Source organism: Ochotona curzoniae, unplaced genomic scaffold, assembly GCF_017591425.1.
Source record: "Ochotona curzoniae isolate NIBS_2020 unplaced genomic scaffold, NIBS_Ocur_1.0 contig_4516, whole genome shotgun sequence".
Classification (NCBI taxonomy): domain Eukaryota; kingdom Metazoa; phylum Chordata; class Mammalia; order Lagomorpha; family Ochotonidae; genus Ochotona; species Ochotona curzoniae.
Window position 1 is genome coordinate 3,514,873 of NW_024466313.1, and position 18,688 is coordinate 3,533,560.

At 61.6% G+C, this 18,688-nt stretch overlaps 1 protein-coding gene across 2 annotated transcripts in view; it reads left to right on the forward strand.

Annotated features, from left to right (window-relative positions):
* AGPAT3 (1-acylglycerol-3-phosphate O-acyltransferase 3) overlaps positions 1-4,231 on the forward strand; it is a 48,193-nt gene extending 43,962 nt beyond the window's left edge. For both annotated transcript variants that reach the window (XM_040986683.1, XM_040986682.1), the window contains exons 7-9: positions 1,293-1,368; positions 2,941-3,139; positions 3,989-4,231. In XM_040986683.1, coding sequence (XP_040842617.1) covers positions 1,293-1,368; positions 2,941-3,139; positions 3,989-4,077 — 364 coding nt within the window. In that variant the 3' untranslated portion in view covers positions 4,078-4,231. The remainder of the gene's footprint in view (positions 1-1,292; positions 1,369-2,940; positions 3,140-3,988) is intronic.
* The last annotated feature ends 14,457 nt before the right edge of the window (positions 4,232-18,688 follow it).

The following is an 18,688-nucleotide window of genomic DNA, read 5'->3' on the forward strand; positions in this document are numbered from 1 at the left end:
TGGGAGGTGAGGGGCCGTGTGTGGGAGGTGAGGGGCCGCATGGGAGGTGAGGGGCCGTGTGTGGGAGGTGATGTCATAGGAGTCAGCCCGGCCTCCTTCAGGGTTTGTGTTCTCACTTTCTGCAGAGGTTCTCCCTGCCCCCTCTTTGCCCTGCCATGCACCCCGCTGCTGTGGGAGCTGTGGTGGGGGGACCCTGCCGGGCACCCCGCTGCTGTGGGAGCTGTGATGGGGGACCCTGCCATGCACCCCGCTGCTGTGGGAGCTGAGGGGGGGGACCCTGCTGGGCGCCCCGCTGCTGTGGGAGCTGTGGTGGGGGACCCTGCCATGCACCCCGCTGCTGTGGGAGCTGAGGGGGGGGACCCTGCCATGCACCCCGCTGCTGTGGGAGCTGAGGGGGGGGACCCTGCCATGCACCCCGCTGCTGTGGGAGCTGAGGGGGGGGACCCTGCCCTGCCGGGCACCCCGCTGCTGTGGGAGCTGAGGGGGGGGACCCTGCCAGGCGCCCCGCTGCTGTGGGAGCTGTGGTGGGGGACCCTGCCAGGCGCCCCGCTGCTGTGGGAGCTGTGGTGGGGGACCCTGCCCTGCCGGGCACCCCGCTGCTGTGGGAGCTGAGGGGGGGGACCCTGCCAGGCGCCCCGCTGCTGTGGGAGCTGTGGTGGGGGACCCTGCCGGGCGCCCTGCTGCTGTGGGAGCTGAGGGGGGGGACCCTGCCCTACTGGACACCCCGCTGCTGTGGGAGCTGTGGGGGGGGACCCTGCCGGGCACCCCGCTGCTGTGGGAGCTGTGGTGAGGGACCCTGCCCGGCGCCCCGCTGCTGTGGGAGCTGTGGTGGGGGACCCTGCCCTGCCGGGCGCCCCGCTGCTGTGGGAGCTGTGGTGGGGGACCCTGCCCGGCGCCCCGCTGCTGTGGGAGCTGTGGTGGGGGACCCTGCCTGCTGGGGCACTCTTCTTTCTCCCTGGTGAAGGGTGCACTTGACCAGGGTCCAGGGAGAAGCAGGCTGGGTGCTGCTCCCCTGCCCGGCTCAGGCAGAGCTGTCTCTTGCTTTTGGGGTGCCTGTGTGACCCCAGGGGTTCCCGACTTCTCCCTGAGTAGTGTGCTGCAGCCGCTGTCTAGGCAGGAGCCATGGCTCACCCCTCCTGGATGTTCGGGGCCCACGCGGGCTGCTCCCTGTGAGGCAGGGCAGTGAGTGTGGTACCACGTGGCCCTCTTGCCCTGGCGGGCCCGGGGTTGTGTCGGCTCCGTGGGCTCCCGTGTCTCGCTCACCCTGTCTCTCTCCTCTCCCTGTGGAACAGGAGATTTCCTCTGGGAGAGATCCCAGCGGACGAGAAGGAGGCGGCCCAGTGGCTCCATAAACTGTACCAGGAGAAGGTAAGGTGGGGTTCCCTGGGGGTGCCCCCCTTATCTCGGCATTGCAGGAATGAATGAGGCAGACAGGGCGGCCAGGGGAGGGCCCTGCTGCCATCACCCCCGCCGTGGGTGGACGTCTCGTGGGCAGTGGGGACAGATGGCGCGGGAGCATGTGGAGTCACCTTCCTGTGCCTCCACTCTTCCCGATTGTCCCTGCAGCCTGGTGGATGCTGGGGACCCTCCCGGGCACCCACCTTCTCAGTGCAGCCAGGAAGGCCTGAGGTGAACGCTGGGCCGGAGCCACTGGGGCAGCTGGTGCCTGGGCGTCTGCATGCGGAGCCTGCCTCCTCCTGGGCTCAGTGCGAGCTGCACGGAGACCCGGGGCCTGCCTGGAGACTCGGGTTAGAGGCCTGCCTGCAGCCTGGTGGGAGTTGAGCTCACATGAATGCAAGGCCGGGGAGAGATGAGAAGGCCTGGGGGACCGAGGGGCCAAGTCACTGGGGTGACGTGGGCAGAACTGAGACAGCAGCTCAGACAGTGCTAGGAGTTTGTTCGCAGGAGCGGGGGCGGTGGGCAGCCTTGAGCCCGTGCTCAGCAGGGACGGGCCGGAAGCCCACTGCTGGTGCAGACAGGAGACGGGAGAACAGGCGTGCTTCTTGGAGGCGTGCGCATGCACGGTGGGCCAGGGTCTCCCCACGTGTGCTCTGCAGGTACCGCCCCCTTGGTGACGGTACACAGGCACACCTTCACACGCAATCACTCAGAAAGCAGAGCAGGCCACAGCTGCTAAGCAGGAGAGCAGGTGCCCCCAGCTTTTTGTCCAAATGCTCATAAAATCGCACCAAGTCAGCAGGCCTGGCTGTGCCATGGTGCACCTCGGGAGCCCGTGGTCTGTGGCTCCATGCGTGCGGCAACTCAGCCTGTGCGAGGCGCTCACCTTCCTGCCTGGGAACGGGCAGGGCGTGCGGGCTCCTACCAGGGGGGTGCCTGGTGACCCAGCAGCGGCTGAGGGCCTGAGAACCTGCCCCACTGCTGTCCATGACAGCCACAGCCACAAGTGCAGAGACAGGGACGCGAGTAGAGACGCTTGACTCCCACTGCCTGGGCGGTGGGTGGGTGGTGTGCACCTGCTGGACACATGGGCACGACATGGAAGGAGTTGCCTGGCATTGCAGCTGCCTGTGAGGCCTGGCATGGCGAGTGCCAGGCAGCCAAGCACTGGGTATCAGACCATCAGGCCCGCTTGGGCACCGTCACCAACTGTCACGGGGTCGAGGGAGGCTTCGCCCCTGCTCTGCGGCTTCCCGGCTCCTCACCAGGCTGGAGTCTGGTGTGGGTGGGGGCAGGGTGCATGCCGAGGCCTGTGCCCCAGCAGGCTCCACGGCCTCTGAGCCCCAAAGAAGGGCGCTGGTGTGGGGAGGCTGCCCCCGGGCTAGACACTCTGGTTAACTCTAAGACAGTTCGGACACTTGCTGACCACAGTTGTGGTTCACTGGGGAGGTGAGGGCCACCATGGCACCTGCGGAGCCCAGGCCGCTCCGTTCTGCACGGCTGTGCGGGGAGAGCCCAGCGTGCCTTGTGTGTGCCCCCCAGGACGCACTGCAGGAGACCTACGAACAGAAGGGCACCTTCCCAGGGCAGCAGTTCAGACCCGCCCGGAGGCCTTGGACGCTCCTCAACTTCCTCTTCTGGGCCACCGTCCTCCTCTCGCCCCTCTTCAGCTTCGTGCTGGGCGTCTTCGCCAGCGGGTCCCCCCTCCTGATCCTGACCTTCTTGGGCTTTGTGGGAGCAGGTAATTAGCAAGGTCACGGGCCCCTCAGGGAGACATGGCTGGGGAGCCACACACCACCCCCCTATTACCACTCAGCCACAAGGCCACGGCCTCAGGGGGTGTCGGTGCCCAGGGAGGGCGCTGTCCCGGAGTCCTGAGTTGCTCTGGCCTCGTAGGACCCATGGGATCTGGTCAGGGAGTTGTAAGCTGGTCACCTGCTTTAATGACCCCCCACAACGAGGAGCTCAGAGCCATGCAACCTGCCAGGGTGCTTGGGGCGGGGCTCCGGGGCGTGGCTAGGCTCCAGGGGCGGGTCTCAGGGGGTGTGGCCAGGCTCCAGGGGTGTGGCTCCGGGGGCGTGGCCAGGCTCCAGGGGCGTGGCCAGGCTCCAGGGGCGGGGCTCCGGGGGTGTGGCCAGGCTCCAGGGACGGGACTCCGGGGGTGTGACCAGGCTCCAGGGGCGTGGCCAGGCTCCAGGGGCGGGGCTCCGGGGCGTGGCCAGGCTCCAGGGGCGTGACGGGGCTCCCAGGGCGTGGCCAGGCTCCAAGGGGCGGGGCTCCGGGGGCGTGGCCCGGCTCCCGGGGCGGGGCTCCCAGGGCCAGGGCTGGGAGTGGTCCTCAGGTGGCTGCTGTGGTTGGCATGCCTCCCAGCAGGATGAGGTGTCCCGCCTGTGCTGTCTTGGCTGTCCTCCATGCCCATGTGGGTTCAGGCATGGGCAGCAGAAGCAGCCCCACATCCACCTCCCCCATGAACCTGTCACCACCTGTGGGCCGGCTGACCACAGGGGGACTGAGGCCAGGATTGGGGGTGCAGGGAGGGTGCCTTAACGCCTGACTGCCCCCGCTCTCTCTCTCTCTCCCTCTTCCCAAGCGTCCTTTGGAGTCCGCAGACTGATAGGAGTGACGGAAATAGAAAAAGGCTCCAACTATGGCAACCAAGAGTTTAAGAAAAAAGAATAATTAATGCCTGTGTTTGAACATGCATAACTCGACGGTGGTATCCAATTAACTCAATTAAAAAACAGCAACAGAGCGAGGGGAGAGACACTTAGAAACTATTTTTCTTATTAACTGGTGACTAATATTAACAAATAAAACTTGAGCCAAGAGTACAGACCCCAGAAGGCCTGCCCGACACGCGCTGGTCACACGCTGCTGGGGGGAGGGTTGGGCACCTGCTGGCCGCACGACGCCCCCTTCCCAGTGTGGCTCCATGGGCTGGCCACAGGCTGCTTTCCCTTGTAAACTCGGGTCAGGTTTCTGATTGTTATTTTTTTAATCAGTTATTTGGGAGACTGTCCCTGGTCCATGCCCTCAAAAATGTCTCTTACTTACTCAGTTCCCGACTGTTCTCCTGGGAGTGGGGCAGCTGGTCCCCACCCTACTCACCACCCCCTCCTCCATGCCTGCAGCTTGCTTTCCCCGGCCCTGCTCGGCTTCCAGCTGTGGGACGGTCAGCATGGACCGGGGGTCGTTCATCAGGCACCTGGCAGCTCCCACCCTCCTCCATGCCTGCCCTGTCTCCCTCCTTAACTCTGTGGGTAGAACCCTCCTCTACTACCACCAAGCCCAGGCTGAAACGGCTGCAGCCCTGCACGCCGGGTGCTGGGGTGCACGAGCCCCTGGGGCCACCAGCACCCTCCCCACGCCCCCCAGCACGTGGGGGCCCAGATGCTTGTGCCAGGGTGCCAGGGTGCAGCAGAGAGGTAGGGAGCTGCAGCGCTGGTGGGTGCTGTTTGTGAGGTGACCAAGTGACGGTAGCTGCAGGCTGTGACTGGGTGCTGGTCAGCTCAGGAGGATGGCGTCATCGCTGGGCGGCTGGCTGGTCTGCCAATGGCTCTGGGCCCTGCGGCTGAGATCCTGTGCTTCCCCACTCCCAGTGGTATCTTACAGACCTGGCTGGCCATGGCCCAAGGCTGCTGGTTCCCACAGCAAGCGCAGAGCTAAATACGGCAGGGCCTGGGCTGCGGGGATCAGGGCCTGCCCAGCCCCTGGCCTGTCCAGCCCCTGGCCTGTCCAGCCCCTGGCCTGTCCAGCCCCTGGCCTGGCTCCCCGGCGTTGGCTACAGCTGGTCCTCACTCTGCTGGGAGGCTGCCCAGAAGGGACACATGAAAGAATTGTGTTACCGGTGCCTGCATGAAAGCGGGTCACTTGGGGACGGTGAGACACCAGCCCAAGAAGATGGTGCGTTGGCCCCCAGGGCAGGGAGGACTCTGTGGAGGCAGTGGCAGCATTCTGGTTCACGGCTGTGGCCGCTGGCATAACAGGTGCTCCCCACTCCTCACCATGCCGCCTCCTGTGGGCTCCACTAAGATTGGGCCAAGGGCAGAGACCTCATCCCACAGCCCCCTGGTCCCCTGACTTTTTGGGGGGTGTCAGACCCAGAAGGTCACCTGCTCGTTTGCTGACCCGTGGAAAGCCTAAGTTGAAGGCCTCTGCCTGCGGCCATGTGGCCTAGAAAATGGCATTTAGAGGTCAGCAGCTTTCATCCCTGCCCCCAGAGAGTGCCCCAGCCTGGGGTCAGTCACCCCTGCCCCGCCCCTGCGCTAGGAGCCATCGTGCCTCGGCCCCGCTCAGCCTGCACGTCCAAGCACCATGTACTGAGCAATAAAAACCACACCTCGAATGTTCGGCTCCTTCCTTGCCCGGAGGGGAGCAGCCGGCTCACCCGGGATCCATGTCTGCTGGAAGGGGGGAGTGCCTCTCCTTTCTGCCTCAAAGGCTGTGTGTTCGGCTGGCATCCCAGCTTTGCGTGTTTTCTCCATGCCCAATCGCCCAGCCCTGGTCACTGCTGCTGTCGCCCAGCTCAGCAGTCCTGGGACAGCCCCTGCTCACGCTGTGCTGGGCCTCCACCAATGCCCTTGGTCCCTGGGGAGGGCCTGGGACGCCTGTGCTGCCGAGTGTCCAGCCACACCCATGGGCTCCTGGCAGGGGTTGTGAAGTCTCAGCTCGGGCCCAGGTGCCAGGCTCCCTGTCCACACCCCTTGGGGGTGTGCCCTCCTGCATCTGTGTCTTCCCAGGGGGTGTGCTAACCCTGCCCAGGGAGCATGCATGGCCTGTGGGTACCCCAAGGGGGTGTTTCTGGTGGCCATGACGGGAGTGGTGCGGCTCTCTGGGCCCACAGTGCCTTGCGGAGCTGCCCACAGACGGAGCTCACTTGGACCCAGTGGGGCAGGGAGGCCTGGAACCTTCTCTCCCAACTGAGCCCTTAGCGGGGCTTGAAGCGGCTACGCCTGGCTGGTCTTCAAGCAGGACCGAGCTGAGAACACAGTGACAGCGCCAGTGGTTGGGCCTGGCTGCACGCTGCTGAGGCCACCGGCCGTGTCTGACCGACCAAGCGAACCGACCTGCGTGTCACCCTAGCTGCCTCGCAGGAGACTGCCACCTGTTCCCGGCATGCAGCACCAGTGTAGTGACCCTCCTGCCGCGGACCTGGGCTTGGGGCTGAACCAGATGTGCCTGGTCACTCTGCAGATGCTGCACATAACCGGCCTACCCCTGTCCCTGCCTGAGCACGCCCAGTCCCAGAGGACCTCCGGGTTTGTCTCCTAGCCAGGCTGCCAGAGGCGTGGGTACCTTGTTGCAGGTCAGGGGGCTGGGACACATGCATACGGGTGTCGAGGCGTGGCAAGCCTCCACTGCCCACTCCGTCAGGGAAGATGGTGGTGACCTCGCCCACTGCTGCTGCTTGGAGTGCACAGGTGACCCAGGAGGTCAGCAGGTCGGCCCCAGCCCAGCGCGTTCACGTCCAAGGTGATGGACCACATGCTGACCTGTGGCGCTTCCCGCCTCCAGCCAGCTGTCAGCCTCTGGACTTTGCAACATCTTAGGACAGAAGTGGAAGTGAGAGCCCGGCGGCGTGGCCTAACGGTTAAAGTTCTCGCCCTGAACGCGCCAGGATCCCATATGGACGCCGGTTCTAATCCCGGCTGCTCCACTTCCCATCCAGCTCCCTGCTTGTGGCCTGGGAGAGCAGTCGGGGACTGGAAGTGAGAGCAAGGTGCTGAGCTGTGCCGACTTGCAGTCCCTTAAACCAAGGCTGCTCCATGTGTGTTTCCCGTCTCTGAGTTGGACGTTGCGACAATCAAGCGTTCCTTGCTGTCTGCCAGGTTATCCTGCAAGCACTGTGCTGCACAACCTGCCGACCGGCACCTGCTGGGCTGGGTGCCAGCTTTTCCCAAGACTCAGAATGCCTGCTGCTGACTGGCGATGGCAGGGGGAAGGGGTACAGGATATGCAGGGTGGGTGTGTGCTGTGTGGGCGCCCCCTCACGCACATGTGATTTGTACAGTGCTGGCCACTCGTGGCTCTGTGTGGGCTGTGATGCAGCCTGAGGGAGGAGGGCAGTGTCCAGGGGAACTTGCTGCCATGGAGAGCTGGAGTAGACGGTCCCCTCGTGGGTCGGCAAGCCTGTCCGGCTCTGAACAGGGTCGGGGGCAGGGACGGCTCCCAGGCCACATGCCCTGTGCACCACCCCCCCAGGCTCTCAGTGGTACTTCTGTGGGAGCAAAGCTGGGAGGAAGGAGGGGGCACGGCTTCCCAGAGTTGATTTGGGCAGCCCCAAAGTAATATTTCTTTTGGAAATTCAAATTTGTTCTGTGGAAAAAGCCAAGGAACCCTTTTTTCTTCTTTATTAAAAAGACAAAAATTCTCATTGGAACCAACAGATAGTTCGGGTTCCTGTTTGTCTCCTGGAAATAAACCGCGCTGCGAGGACTGCCGTGTCCTCATGCCCCTGGGGCCCTGCCCCCACTGCCCCGCGGCTGGGCCCCATGCACGGTCATGGCTCAGGCCACGTCTGCACGCACACACGGGCACGTGCCTCATGCTCACACGCCTTGCGTACGCAGGGACACGTGCTCTGGGTGCAGGAAAGCTGGTGTCTGCCGAGGGCAGATTTGTCAAGAAATAGAGGGGGAGTGAGGGTCCTCAGAGCAAAGCCTTGCAGTCCTGGGCCTGCAGGCTACACAAGGCTGAGTGACTCAGGCCAAGAACCTTGATCCTGTGACTTCCCAGTGTAGGTGATCTCAGGGCCCCTGCTGGCCAGGGTCAAGGGCAGGTCGCAGGCAGGTCTGGCAGATGGCGTTCTGCAGGTAAGTGAACTCGCACAGGTACAGTGATGCGTGCACAGGGGGTGCACTGTCACTGAACCCCCGAGGGGAAGAAGGGCAGGGACTGCAGCTGCAGGGCAGGTGTGGCTCACCCCAGTGTGCCTGGGTCCTGCCGTGGGGTGGCCCTCCCCTGGGCCAGGAGCAGGGAGTTCTATGTGTGGGGCCCAGCGAAGGCTTGTGCACACTGCCTGCCACCTCTGTGTGCTGATGGCCCGGGGCCCATGAGGACGAAACAGAATGGCTGTGCCCGCCCAGGCCAGAGCACCCGCCACTGGGGAGGCTGCAGCCCCTCGGGCCCCTGGAGCTGCTACCCACGGGACAAGCAAGCGTGCTGTGCGGTCAGTTGGACTCCATGTGGCCGGGGAAGCCATGCCCAGCATAGAGGCAGGCCACAGGGGCCAAGGCCTCAGCAGAAACCTGGGAAATGGATCTTGTGGCTAGCTGCCAGCAGTCCTGTGCAAGGCAGGAGGAATCCCTGCCGAGCGTCCCTCGCGCTGGGTTGGCGCTGGGCTTTCCCAGGAACACTGGGAGGGCAGGGCAATGGGCCTGTGGCCGTAGACCCAGACCTCGTGCTGGGCTTGTTCAGCACCCCATCCTCATGCAGTGGCTAGCCTGCAACCTGCTGCCAGTGTCATGTGTCCCACGCTGCGCAGTGCACGGCATATGACCCACAGCATGTGGTACACGGCATGTGTCACGTGGCCCACACGCCACAGCGTGCAGCTTGTACCCAAGGCCCACAGTAGAATCGCTCCTGACCTCAGGGTGCCTGAGCTATGCAGGCTGGGCCAGGCTCAGCTTGTGCGGGGCCCAAGACTGGCTCACGGGGGCCTCCGTGTATGCACAGCCCAGGGCTCTCAGTGCCTGGCTTGGGCTCCTGGCTGTCACCGGTCCCCGATCCTGCCCACCTGTCCCTGCGTGTCCCACAGATCGCACTCCTGGCCCTCTCATTTCGGAGAACTCGTCACGTCTTCCTGTCTGCTTCTCATTCCTGGTTCTCTCAGCTCCCTGAACTGCCTGTGGAGGCTCAATTTTTGTGTTTTTATGGCCAGATGTTTCTCAACAACAATTCTGTCCCCATAGTATTGTGCCCCCATCCTTGAATTGGACCCAATCTTTCAATCCTTAAGACATTTTAAGCAGTTACCTCAAGCTAGCACCAGGGTGTAGCAAGCTAAGCCACCACCTGAGGTGCCACTTCTGACCCAGCTCCCTGCTAATGCAGCTGGGAGAGCAGCGGAGGAAGGATCAAGTCCTGGGGTTCCTACATACAGCGGGAGACCCAGAGGAAGCCCCCGGCTCTGGACATTGCAGCTACTCGGGGGAGTGAACCAGCAGATGGAAGTTCTCTGTCTCTCCTCTCTGTGTAACTCCACCTTTCAAATGAAAAAATAGACCTTAAGAAAAAAAATCCCCTTGGAATGTGTGAGCCTGTGGAGTCCCTGATTGACAGGTGCGCCCTCCAATCACAGAGTTCCTCTTCATTTACTGGAAATGCAGAGCCAGGGACACAGACAGAAAGGGGTCTTCTGTCTGCTAGTTCACACCTCAGGTATCTGCAACAGCACGGGTGGTGCCAGGCTGAAGCTGGAAGCCAGGCATTCCACCCAGGGCACCCATGGGGGTAGCAGGGCACCAGCATGTGAGCCATCAGTGCTGCCTCCGAGGGTTTGGGTCAACTCTGTGATCTGCCATCCAGGTGTCCCGAGTGGCACCATAGCCATCACCCCCGAACGTGCCCGCCTGGTCCGCTTCTTCACCTGTTTCCAGCAGGGAGCAGCACTGCCCAGGAGCTGGACTGAGCCGAAACGGCAGAGCAGGCTGGGGCTTAGGTGGCTGCATTCAATGCGCTTGGTTGGCGGTTGCCAGCGCTAGCTCGACCTCAGTGTCCTAGGTTGGGCTAGCCACAGAGGCTTGGCGGGGGCGTCTGCCGGAGTCAGCTCCAGCTGAGTTCAGAACTCAGAACTCGAGAAGGGGGCGTGGATGAGGCGCAGAGACGGACCACTAGGATTCTATGATCATCGTGGACGATGCAACAATAGAGCTGTCGCTTTATTTCTACAGAAGCAGTCAAACTCTGGCTCAGGCTTTTACGTCATGGTCAAGTGGGTGTTTCTAAGGATAATTCTGCCCTTTGTTTCATCTAAAGCAGGATGTTATCCATCCTGGCGCCCTGATTAGGAAGTTCAATAGATGGTGCATATCAATCAGTAACACATTCCTACTACAATCCTCATTCTACAGCTTAGTCTTGAGTTAATCAAGGAAGGAAAGACTTCACAGAAGGAAGGACCTACAACTGAACTTGAACTATGGTTATGCAACAAGGTGGAGGAATCCACCATGGGGGGAGGGGTATGGGAGGGGTGGGGGGAATCCCCAGCGCCTATAAAACTGTACTACATAATACAATGTAAGGAACAAAAAAAAAAAAAAAAAAAAAAAAAAAAAAAAAAAGAAGGAAGGACCTAAAGATCAAAGAAGGAGGGAAAGAATAGATTCCCACTGCACCGGGGGACTTTACACCCTTGATTAGTATATGATCAATGGGGGCAGCAATAATGAAAGGCCTTTGGCTAAAACAGTATCAGCAACATCAACTTCCAAGCTCACACTGGCAGTAAACATTAACTCCGCAGAGGCAGACAATGCCTAAGTAGATTACAGAATACTCAGCGGGGTTGTCCAGTGTCCATGCAAAGGGAGGCAGAGCTGCATTCAGGTGGTCGTAGAGACGTCCGCCGGGCCCTGCCATGCAGCGGGAAGTTCCTTGTCCACACCCATCACACGGACCCCAGCAGGCGTCAAACTCAGGAGTTGGCTTCCGGGCCCACCCCCGACCCAGGTGGTCACTGAGCAGACTGACTGCGTGGATTTGAGGAGTGTGCTCCCAGTCAAGCTGGGCTCAACCGGGCGGGCCGAGGAGCCCTGACAGCCCGGGAGGCTGCAGTCACCTCACGGTATGGAGCGAGGTAGCCGGCTGGCTCTGAGAGATCAGCTCACACTGACACCAGGCTAACATCACTTCTGCCCCTGTCGGCTTCTGGGCCTGGGCCTGGCACCTCCAGGCTGGCTTCCCGGACTGCCCAAGAGGCCTCGGGGGTATGTGTGTCAGGGAACAAGGCGGGAACAGCAAGTGACCCATCAGTGCACACCCCAACACATGTGCACTGTGGGATCCTGGTGGGAGTCATGGCAGGCAGGGGAGATACAACAGCACGCTGCCCCCACCCACCTCAGTGGCCCAGCAGCGCTTTTAAAAAGCAGACCCCGGCTAATGGCCACTTAAAAATGCATCCTTGTGCTCCTGCCAGGTCCTGGGCTCTGGGGGTAGGGGGAATTGATTGTGGCCTCCGAGGCAGGTGCTGTGAATTCTGGACAGGGTTCCACCTGGTTCAGGCCAGCCAGGGCTGCAGGCACCAGTTGCCAGCCCCAGCCAGCCTCTCTGCTGGCGTCTCTGTTCTGGCCTTTCTGGTCGCAGGCACTGGCTGTAATCTCGCACCCCTATAGGATCCCCCCACCCCGCCCCGTCTGCTCTGCAGCCCTCTGCCAAGCCTACCACACAGCCTGGGGGCGGAGCCTGTCCTGCTGGGGTCCGTGTGATGGGAGTGGAAGACAGAAAGGTGTGAAGAGCATGGTTCTATTGCAGGCAAGGCCGCAAGGAACTTCCCGCTGTGTGGCAAGGCCCGGCGGATGTCTCTACAACACCTGAATGCAGCTCTGCCTCCCTTTGCATGGACACTGGACAACCCCACTGAGAATTCTGTAATCTATTTAGGCATTGTCTGCCTCTGCGGAGTTACTGTTAAATATCAATAGGAACTTAGAAGCTAATGTTGCTGGTGCCGTTTTTAGCCAAAGAGCTATTATTGCTGTTAGGGCTGCATCCTGTGGCAATATGCTAACCAAGGGTGCTAACTCCCCTTTTGATCCTATGCTAATGAAGGGTGCTCTGTCTTCAGGTGTAGTGGAATCTATTCTTTCCCTCTTTCTTTGATCTTTTAGGTCCCTTCCTTCCTTGACTGTCTCAAGACCTAGTTGTAAAGTAATTGTGGTAGGAATGTGTTAGTGATTGATATGCACCATCTATTGAGAACCTTTTCCTAGCCAGGCACCAGGTGGTTAACATCCTAGCCTTAGGTGAAACAAATGGCAGAGTTATCTTTGGAAACACCCACTTGACCATGACGTAAAAAGTCTGAGCCAGAGTTTGACTGATTCTGTATAAACAAAGCGGACAGCTTTTGTGCGTAGTCCATTATGATGATGAAGAGTTACTAGTGGTCCGTCTCTTTCTTTGCGCCTCATCCACGCACCCTTCGCGAGTTCCGAACTCAGCTGGAGCTGGACTCCGGCACTGTCCCGGTCTGCTCCACACTCCCTGGTCTGGTTGGGGACACACCGTGCTGGGGTGTGCATGAGTAACAGCCCCACAGCCCCAGTAGCAGTGGCCGGCCTGAGCAGTGTCCTCCTGATGCCCGACAGAGGCCACAGCCAGCATCCAGCCCCCAGCACCACCGCCTGCCAGGGACCGGCAACCTGGGCCGTGGTGTAGCGGGCAGTGTGAACAGGGGAGGGTCCCGGACTGCCTGCCTTCCGGCATTTCCTGGTCCCGCAGGCCCCTGGGCCCTGGGAGAAGGTTGAGGTTCAGGGTCTCTGAGCTGCGAGCTGGGTCCCTGCGTCTGCAAGGGATGGAGAGTGGAGCACAGATGAGGGCCTCAGCCGGGTCGTGGTGGTCATGGTGGTGGGATCCTGCCTGGTCCTGCTCCCAAGGGGAGGGAGGGAGGAGCAGCCAGCTGAGCCCCACCCCCAGCACGCCTTCAGCTCCTAAGAGGAGGCAAGGAGCCAAGCACAGGAGCCAAGAAGCAGCTCTGGAGTTTAAAATGGAGCCGCCAGCAGAGTGCGGGAAGAGCCGTGGCAGCACCAGCTCTGCCTGTGTTCTCAGTCACATTCTGCAGACTCAGGCCTGGGCGCCGGGCACCTGGTCGTTCCGTGCTGTGGACCTCAGGTGTCCAGCAGTGTGGGAGGACACTGCGGCAGAGCCCACGCAGGATGGGTGTGCAGAAGACACGCTCGGCGGGGCAGGCATCCCTGTCGTCCTCTGACAAAGCAGCCATGGAAGCAGTAAAGTGGCTGGGCTCACCATCCTCACTGCCGCCCAGTCTGCCCCAGCCCATGCCGCCCTCAAGCTCCCGGCAGACAGCGGACCAAGTGGGGAGCTGTGGCCGGCTGTCGGGCCAAAGGGCTAGCAGGTAGCATGTAAGGGGGTTAACCTTCTTTCCCCACGCCCCTTATTTGAAAGACAGAATTGAACACACACACACAGAGAGCTTCCCCTTGCTGTTCACTCTCCAGATGACCACAATGACCAGCACTGGAGTAGGCTGACACCAGGAAGTCCATCTGGGTCTCCCATGTGGGTGCAGGGGCCCAAGCTGAGCCAATCCGAAGCCAGGAGCCCAGAGCCTCTTCCAGGTCTCCCATGCCTCAAGTGCAGGGTCGCAAGGCTTTGGGCTGTCTTCGGCTGCTTTCCCGGGCCACAGCAGGGAGCTGGATGGGAAGTGGGGCTGCCGGGACACAAACTGGTGCCCGTTTGGGATCCTGGCATTGCAGGACAAGGACCTTAACCACTAGGGATGGGGGCTTAAGCTGCAGCTGCGATGCTGGCATCCCACGTGTGGTCCTGCTCCCTGTTGGCCCTGGGAAAGCAGGAAGCCATGTGCCTAGGCTGCTGCGTCCACCGGGAGGCCCTGTGCCTAGGCTGCTGTGTCCACGGGGGAGGCCCTGTGCCTAGGCTGCTGCGTCCCCCGGGGAGGCCCTGTGCCTAGGCTGCTGCGTCCACGGGGGAGGCCCTGTGCCTAGGCTGCTGCGTCCACGGGGGAGGCCCTGTGCCTAGGCTGCTGCGTCCACGGGGGAGGCCCTGTGCCTAGGCTGCTGCGTCCACGGGGGAGGCCCTGTGCCTAGGCTGCTGCGTCCCCCGGGGAGGCCCTGTGCCTAGGCTGCTGCGTCCACGGGGGAGGCCCTGTGCCTAGGCTGCTGCGTCCACGGGGGAGGCCCTGTGCCTAGGCTGCTGCGTCCCCCGGGGAGGCCCTGTGCCTAGGCTGCTGCGTCCCCCGGGGAGGCCCTGTGCCTAGGCTGCTGCGTCCCCCGGGGAGGCCCTGTGCCTAGGCTGCTGCGTCCACGGGGGAGGCCCTGTGCCTAGGCTGCTGCGTCCACGGGGGAGGCCCTGTGCCTAGGCTGCTGCGTCCACGGGGGAGGCCCTGTGCCTAGGCTGCTGCGTCCACGGGGGAGGCCCTGTGCCTAGGCTGCTGCGTCCACGGGGGAGGCCCTGTGCCTAGGCTGCTGCGTCCCCCGGGGAGGCCCTGTGCCTAGGCTGCTGCGTCCCCCGGGGAGGCCCTGTGCCTAGGCTGCTGCGTCCCCCGGGGAGGCCCTGCTCTGGCCGCGTGGCCACTTGGGGAGTGAGCCAGCAGGTGGCAGCATACTTTCCTTCCTACTCCTGTCATGCTTGTGGCCACACCCACTCCCCTCCCCGCTCCTGCCAGTCCCTGCTCTAGGGTCCACAGCCTGTCTTCTGCTGTGGGCAGCCCCACCAGGTCCATGGGCTCGGAGCGCTTCTTGTCAGCAATGTGGTCCGGACAGCAGCCCCTGTGGGCAATGCCTGCTGGCCAAGTGGCAGCCCTGGACTTGGGCGCCCTGGAGACGCCAGCTCTGAACACTGGCTGAGTGTGTCCCCTCCACCCACCCTCACACCGCGTCGAGTTCTCCAGAGTCCCCATGCATAATTTACCAACCTCCTGGCGCCAGGAAAGGCCGACTGAGTTTAGGTTCCATCAGCTCCTCCAGAAAGCCAAATGGAACCCAAAGGCTGCGCTGTCCCTGGAGCACAGGGCGTCCGGGAAGGGTGGATGCCGACCCACCAAAGGCTGCGCTGTCCCCGGAGCACAGGGTGTCTGGGAAGGGGTGGACGCCGACCCACCAAAGGCTGCGCTGTCCCTGGAGCACAGGGCGTCCGGGAAGGGTGGACGCCGACCCACCAAAGGCTGCGCTGTCCCCGGAGCACAGGGTGTCTGGGAAGGGGTGGACGCCGACCCACCAAAGGCTGCGCTGTCCCCGGAGCACAGGGTGTCCAGGAAGGGGTGGATGCCGACCCACAAGCTCAATGTGGTCAGCAGGTGCCGAGGCCCAGCGCTACCTAAAGTCCTGTGAGAAACGCAGAGCCTGCTAGTCGGCTGGCCCTGAGCAGACCACGCAGCAGCCGGCCTCGGACGGCAGGGGATGGAGGACTCCGGCCACATGGCTCCTTGGTGCCACCCCAGGTCTGAGAGCCCTGCCCCTGGAGGAGGCTCCACTCTGAGCACTGTCTCTCGGTGACCCCCCAAAGCAGCCAGCGTCCCTCAGTCTGCTGTCCCCCTCTCGCCTTCCTTGAGACCGACCACGACTCCCATCCCATTTCATTTCCTCTTCCGACTGCTGAGTCACCTCAGAAAGCCGGGATAACAAGGAAGCCACTGTGGGCTGACGGCCTTGGGTTTGCAACTGGAGGGCCAAAGATACACGAGCATGTTTTTTTATTTTGCTCTGATAAAGATTTATCTATTTTTATTTGAAAGGAAGAGAACTCCAAGATGGCCATGAGGCTGGAACTGAGCCAGTCCAAACCCTGAAACCAGGGCCTTCTGGGTCTCCTAAGTGAGTTTAGGTGTGCTTGGCTTTGGGCCATCCTCCGCTGCTTTCCCAGGCTCTAAGCAAGGAACTGGATGGGAAGTGGAGCAGCCAGGATTCAAACCAGGACCCACTGGGGGTTGCCAGCACCACACCAGAGGCTGGGCTTACTATGCTACACACTGGCCCCACATGTGAGTCTTTCAGACACAGCTCAGTTCCCTGAACACGGCTGTCACAGGCCAGGTCTACGCCGCGGGCAGCTCCTAGGAACCTTCCAGACCAGCTGGTGAGACAAGCCCAGCTAGCTACCTTAAACACTCAGCCCACGCGGCTGGGATGACAGCTAGAGCTGCCTGCAGGGCACGATGGTTGCTAGCACCCAACAGGCCATGGTCCTGTAACCCCTAATCCCTGTGTCAGCCACCCCTCCCTCCCGCCTGCCCACTGGCCGCCCCTCCCTCCCGCCTGCCCACTGGCCGCCCCTCCCTCCCGCCTGCCCACTGGCCGCCCCTCCCTCCCGCCTGCCCACAGGCTGTGCCTCCATCCTGCCTGCCCACTGGCTGCCCCTCCCTCCTGCCTGCCCACTGGCTGCCCCTCCCTCCCGCCTTCCCCTCCCTCCAGCCTGCCCACTGGCCTCCCCTCCCTCCAGCCTGCCCACTGGCTGTCCCCTCCATCCTGCCTGCCCACTGGCTGCCCCTCCCTCCTGCCAGCCCACTGGCTGCCCCTCCCTCCTGCCTGCCCACTGGCCTCCCCTCCCTCCAGCCTGCCCACTGGCCGCCCCTCCCTCCCGCCTGCCCACAGGCTGTGCCTCCATCCTGCCTGCCCACTGGCTGCCCCTCCCTCCTGCCTGCCCACTGGCCTCTCCTCCTTCCTGCTTCCCCTCTCCCTTTCTTTCTGGTGGCTGTTCTTTAGGGCTGACCTGTCTATCTGTATTTGGCGTCAGCAGCGCACCACGCTGACCGCCCTGCCCACACGCTGTCCTGCACAGCTCAGGCCTCTGACCTGCCTCCCCTTCTTGACTCCTTGTCCCCAGCTCCACATCTCTCAGTGCCCAGCAGCCGGCTGGCTCTTGGAGAAGGGAGTCCAGCCCTTGCTGGGTGCCCATGTGGGGTGCTAGCACAGCTGGTAGAGGGTCAGTCAGCTGGGCCACAGGGCCAGGCCCTGGTGCCTTCTCTGAATTCCCTCTACGAGCATCCTACTCGAGTTTCGCTGCATTTTATGAGATGTAACCGAGTAGGGGGGCTATTTGGCTGTTGTTTCCAACACTTCCCCACCTCGCCTCAGCCTGCCTTCCTGTGCCCCTGGGCCCCACCCTGTGGGTGCTAGGCCTTTTATGTGGCCTCACGGATCCAAGGTTTATTTCTTTGGAAGGCAGAGTTGAGAGAGGGACGTGTCCATCCATCCATTGGTCTACTTCACAAATGGCTGTGATAGCCCAGGCTGGGCCAGCGTGGGGGCCAGGAGCCTCTGCTGGGTCTCCCCCCGGGGGGGGGGGAGGGTACCAGGGATTTGGGCGGTCCTTGACTGCTTTCCCAGACCACAGGCAGGGAGCTGGGTGGGAAGTGGGGCAGTGGGACATGAACCAGTGCCCATTTAGGAAGCCAGTGCTGCAGGCAGCGGCTCAGCGCACTGCACCACCACACCGACCCTCTTGCACTTCCCAGCAACCTTCTCCCTGCTCTTTGTAGACTTCCTGATCTGTCTTCGAGATCCCTGACTCCCTTGGTGATCCAGGACCCATCAGTTCAATCCAGTTATCACATTCGATATTCGCTTTTCAATTCTAGGACTTCTATTAGATCTTTTTTTTTTTTTTTTTAAAGATTTATTTATTTTTTATTACAACGTTAGATATACAGAGAGGAGGAGAGACAGAGAGGAAGATCTTCCGTCCGATGATTCACTCCCCAAGTGACCACAATGGCCGGTGCTGTGCCAATTCGGAGACAGGAGTCAGGAACTTCTTCCAGGTCTTCCACATGGGTGCAGGTTCCCAAAGCTTTGGGTCGTCCTCAACTGCTTTCCCAGGCCACAAGCAGGGAGCTGGATGGGAAGTGGAGCTGCTGGGATTAGAACCGGCACCCATATGGGATCCTGGCATGTTCAAGGCTAGGACTTTAGCTGCTAGGCCACTGCGCCAGGCTAGATCTTTTTTTTTTTAAAGATTTATTTTTATTATTTTTTTCATTGGAAAGGCGGATATACAGAGAGGAGAGACAGAGAGGAAGATCTTCCGTCCGATGATTCACTCCCCAAGTGAGCGCAACGGGCCGATACTATGCCGATCCGAAGACAGGACCCTCTTCCGGGTCTCCCACGCGGGTGCAGGGTCCCAAAGCCTTGGGCCGTCCTCGACTGCTTTCCCAGGCCACAGGCAGGGAGCTGGAAGGGAAGCGGGGCTGCCGGGATCAGAACCGGCGCCCATATGGGATCCCGGGCGTGCAAGGCGAGGACCTTAACCACTTGCGCCACTGCGCCGGGCCCAGACTTCCATTAGATCTTAAAGTTTTTTTTTCTTTCTTTTAATTTTGAAAGGCAGAGTTGCAGAAGTTCAGGGTGAGTCAGGAATTTCTTCCGGGTCGGCCTATGTGGGACCGAAGCAGGTGGGCCACCTTCTGCTGCTTTCCTTGGCCGTTAGCAAGGAGCTGGGTCGGAAATGGAGCAACTGGGACTCGAACTTGTGCTGACATGGGATGCCGGGGCTGCAGGTGGAGGCTTATCGCGCTGCACCCCCTTGTGGACTACTTCCTGCCGCTTTATCATGGAGGCCGTGTTTTGGTTTAATCCCTTGGACG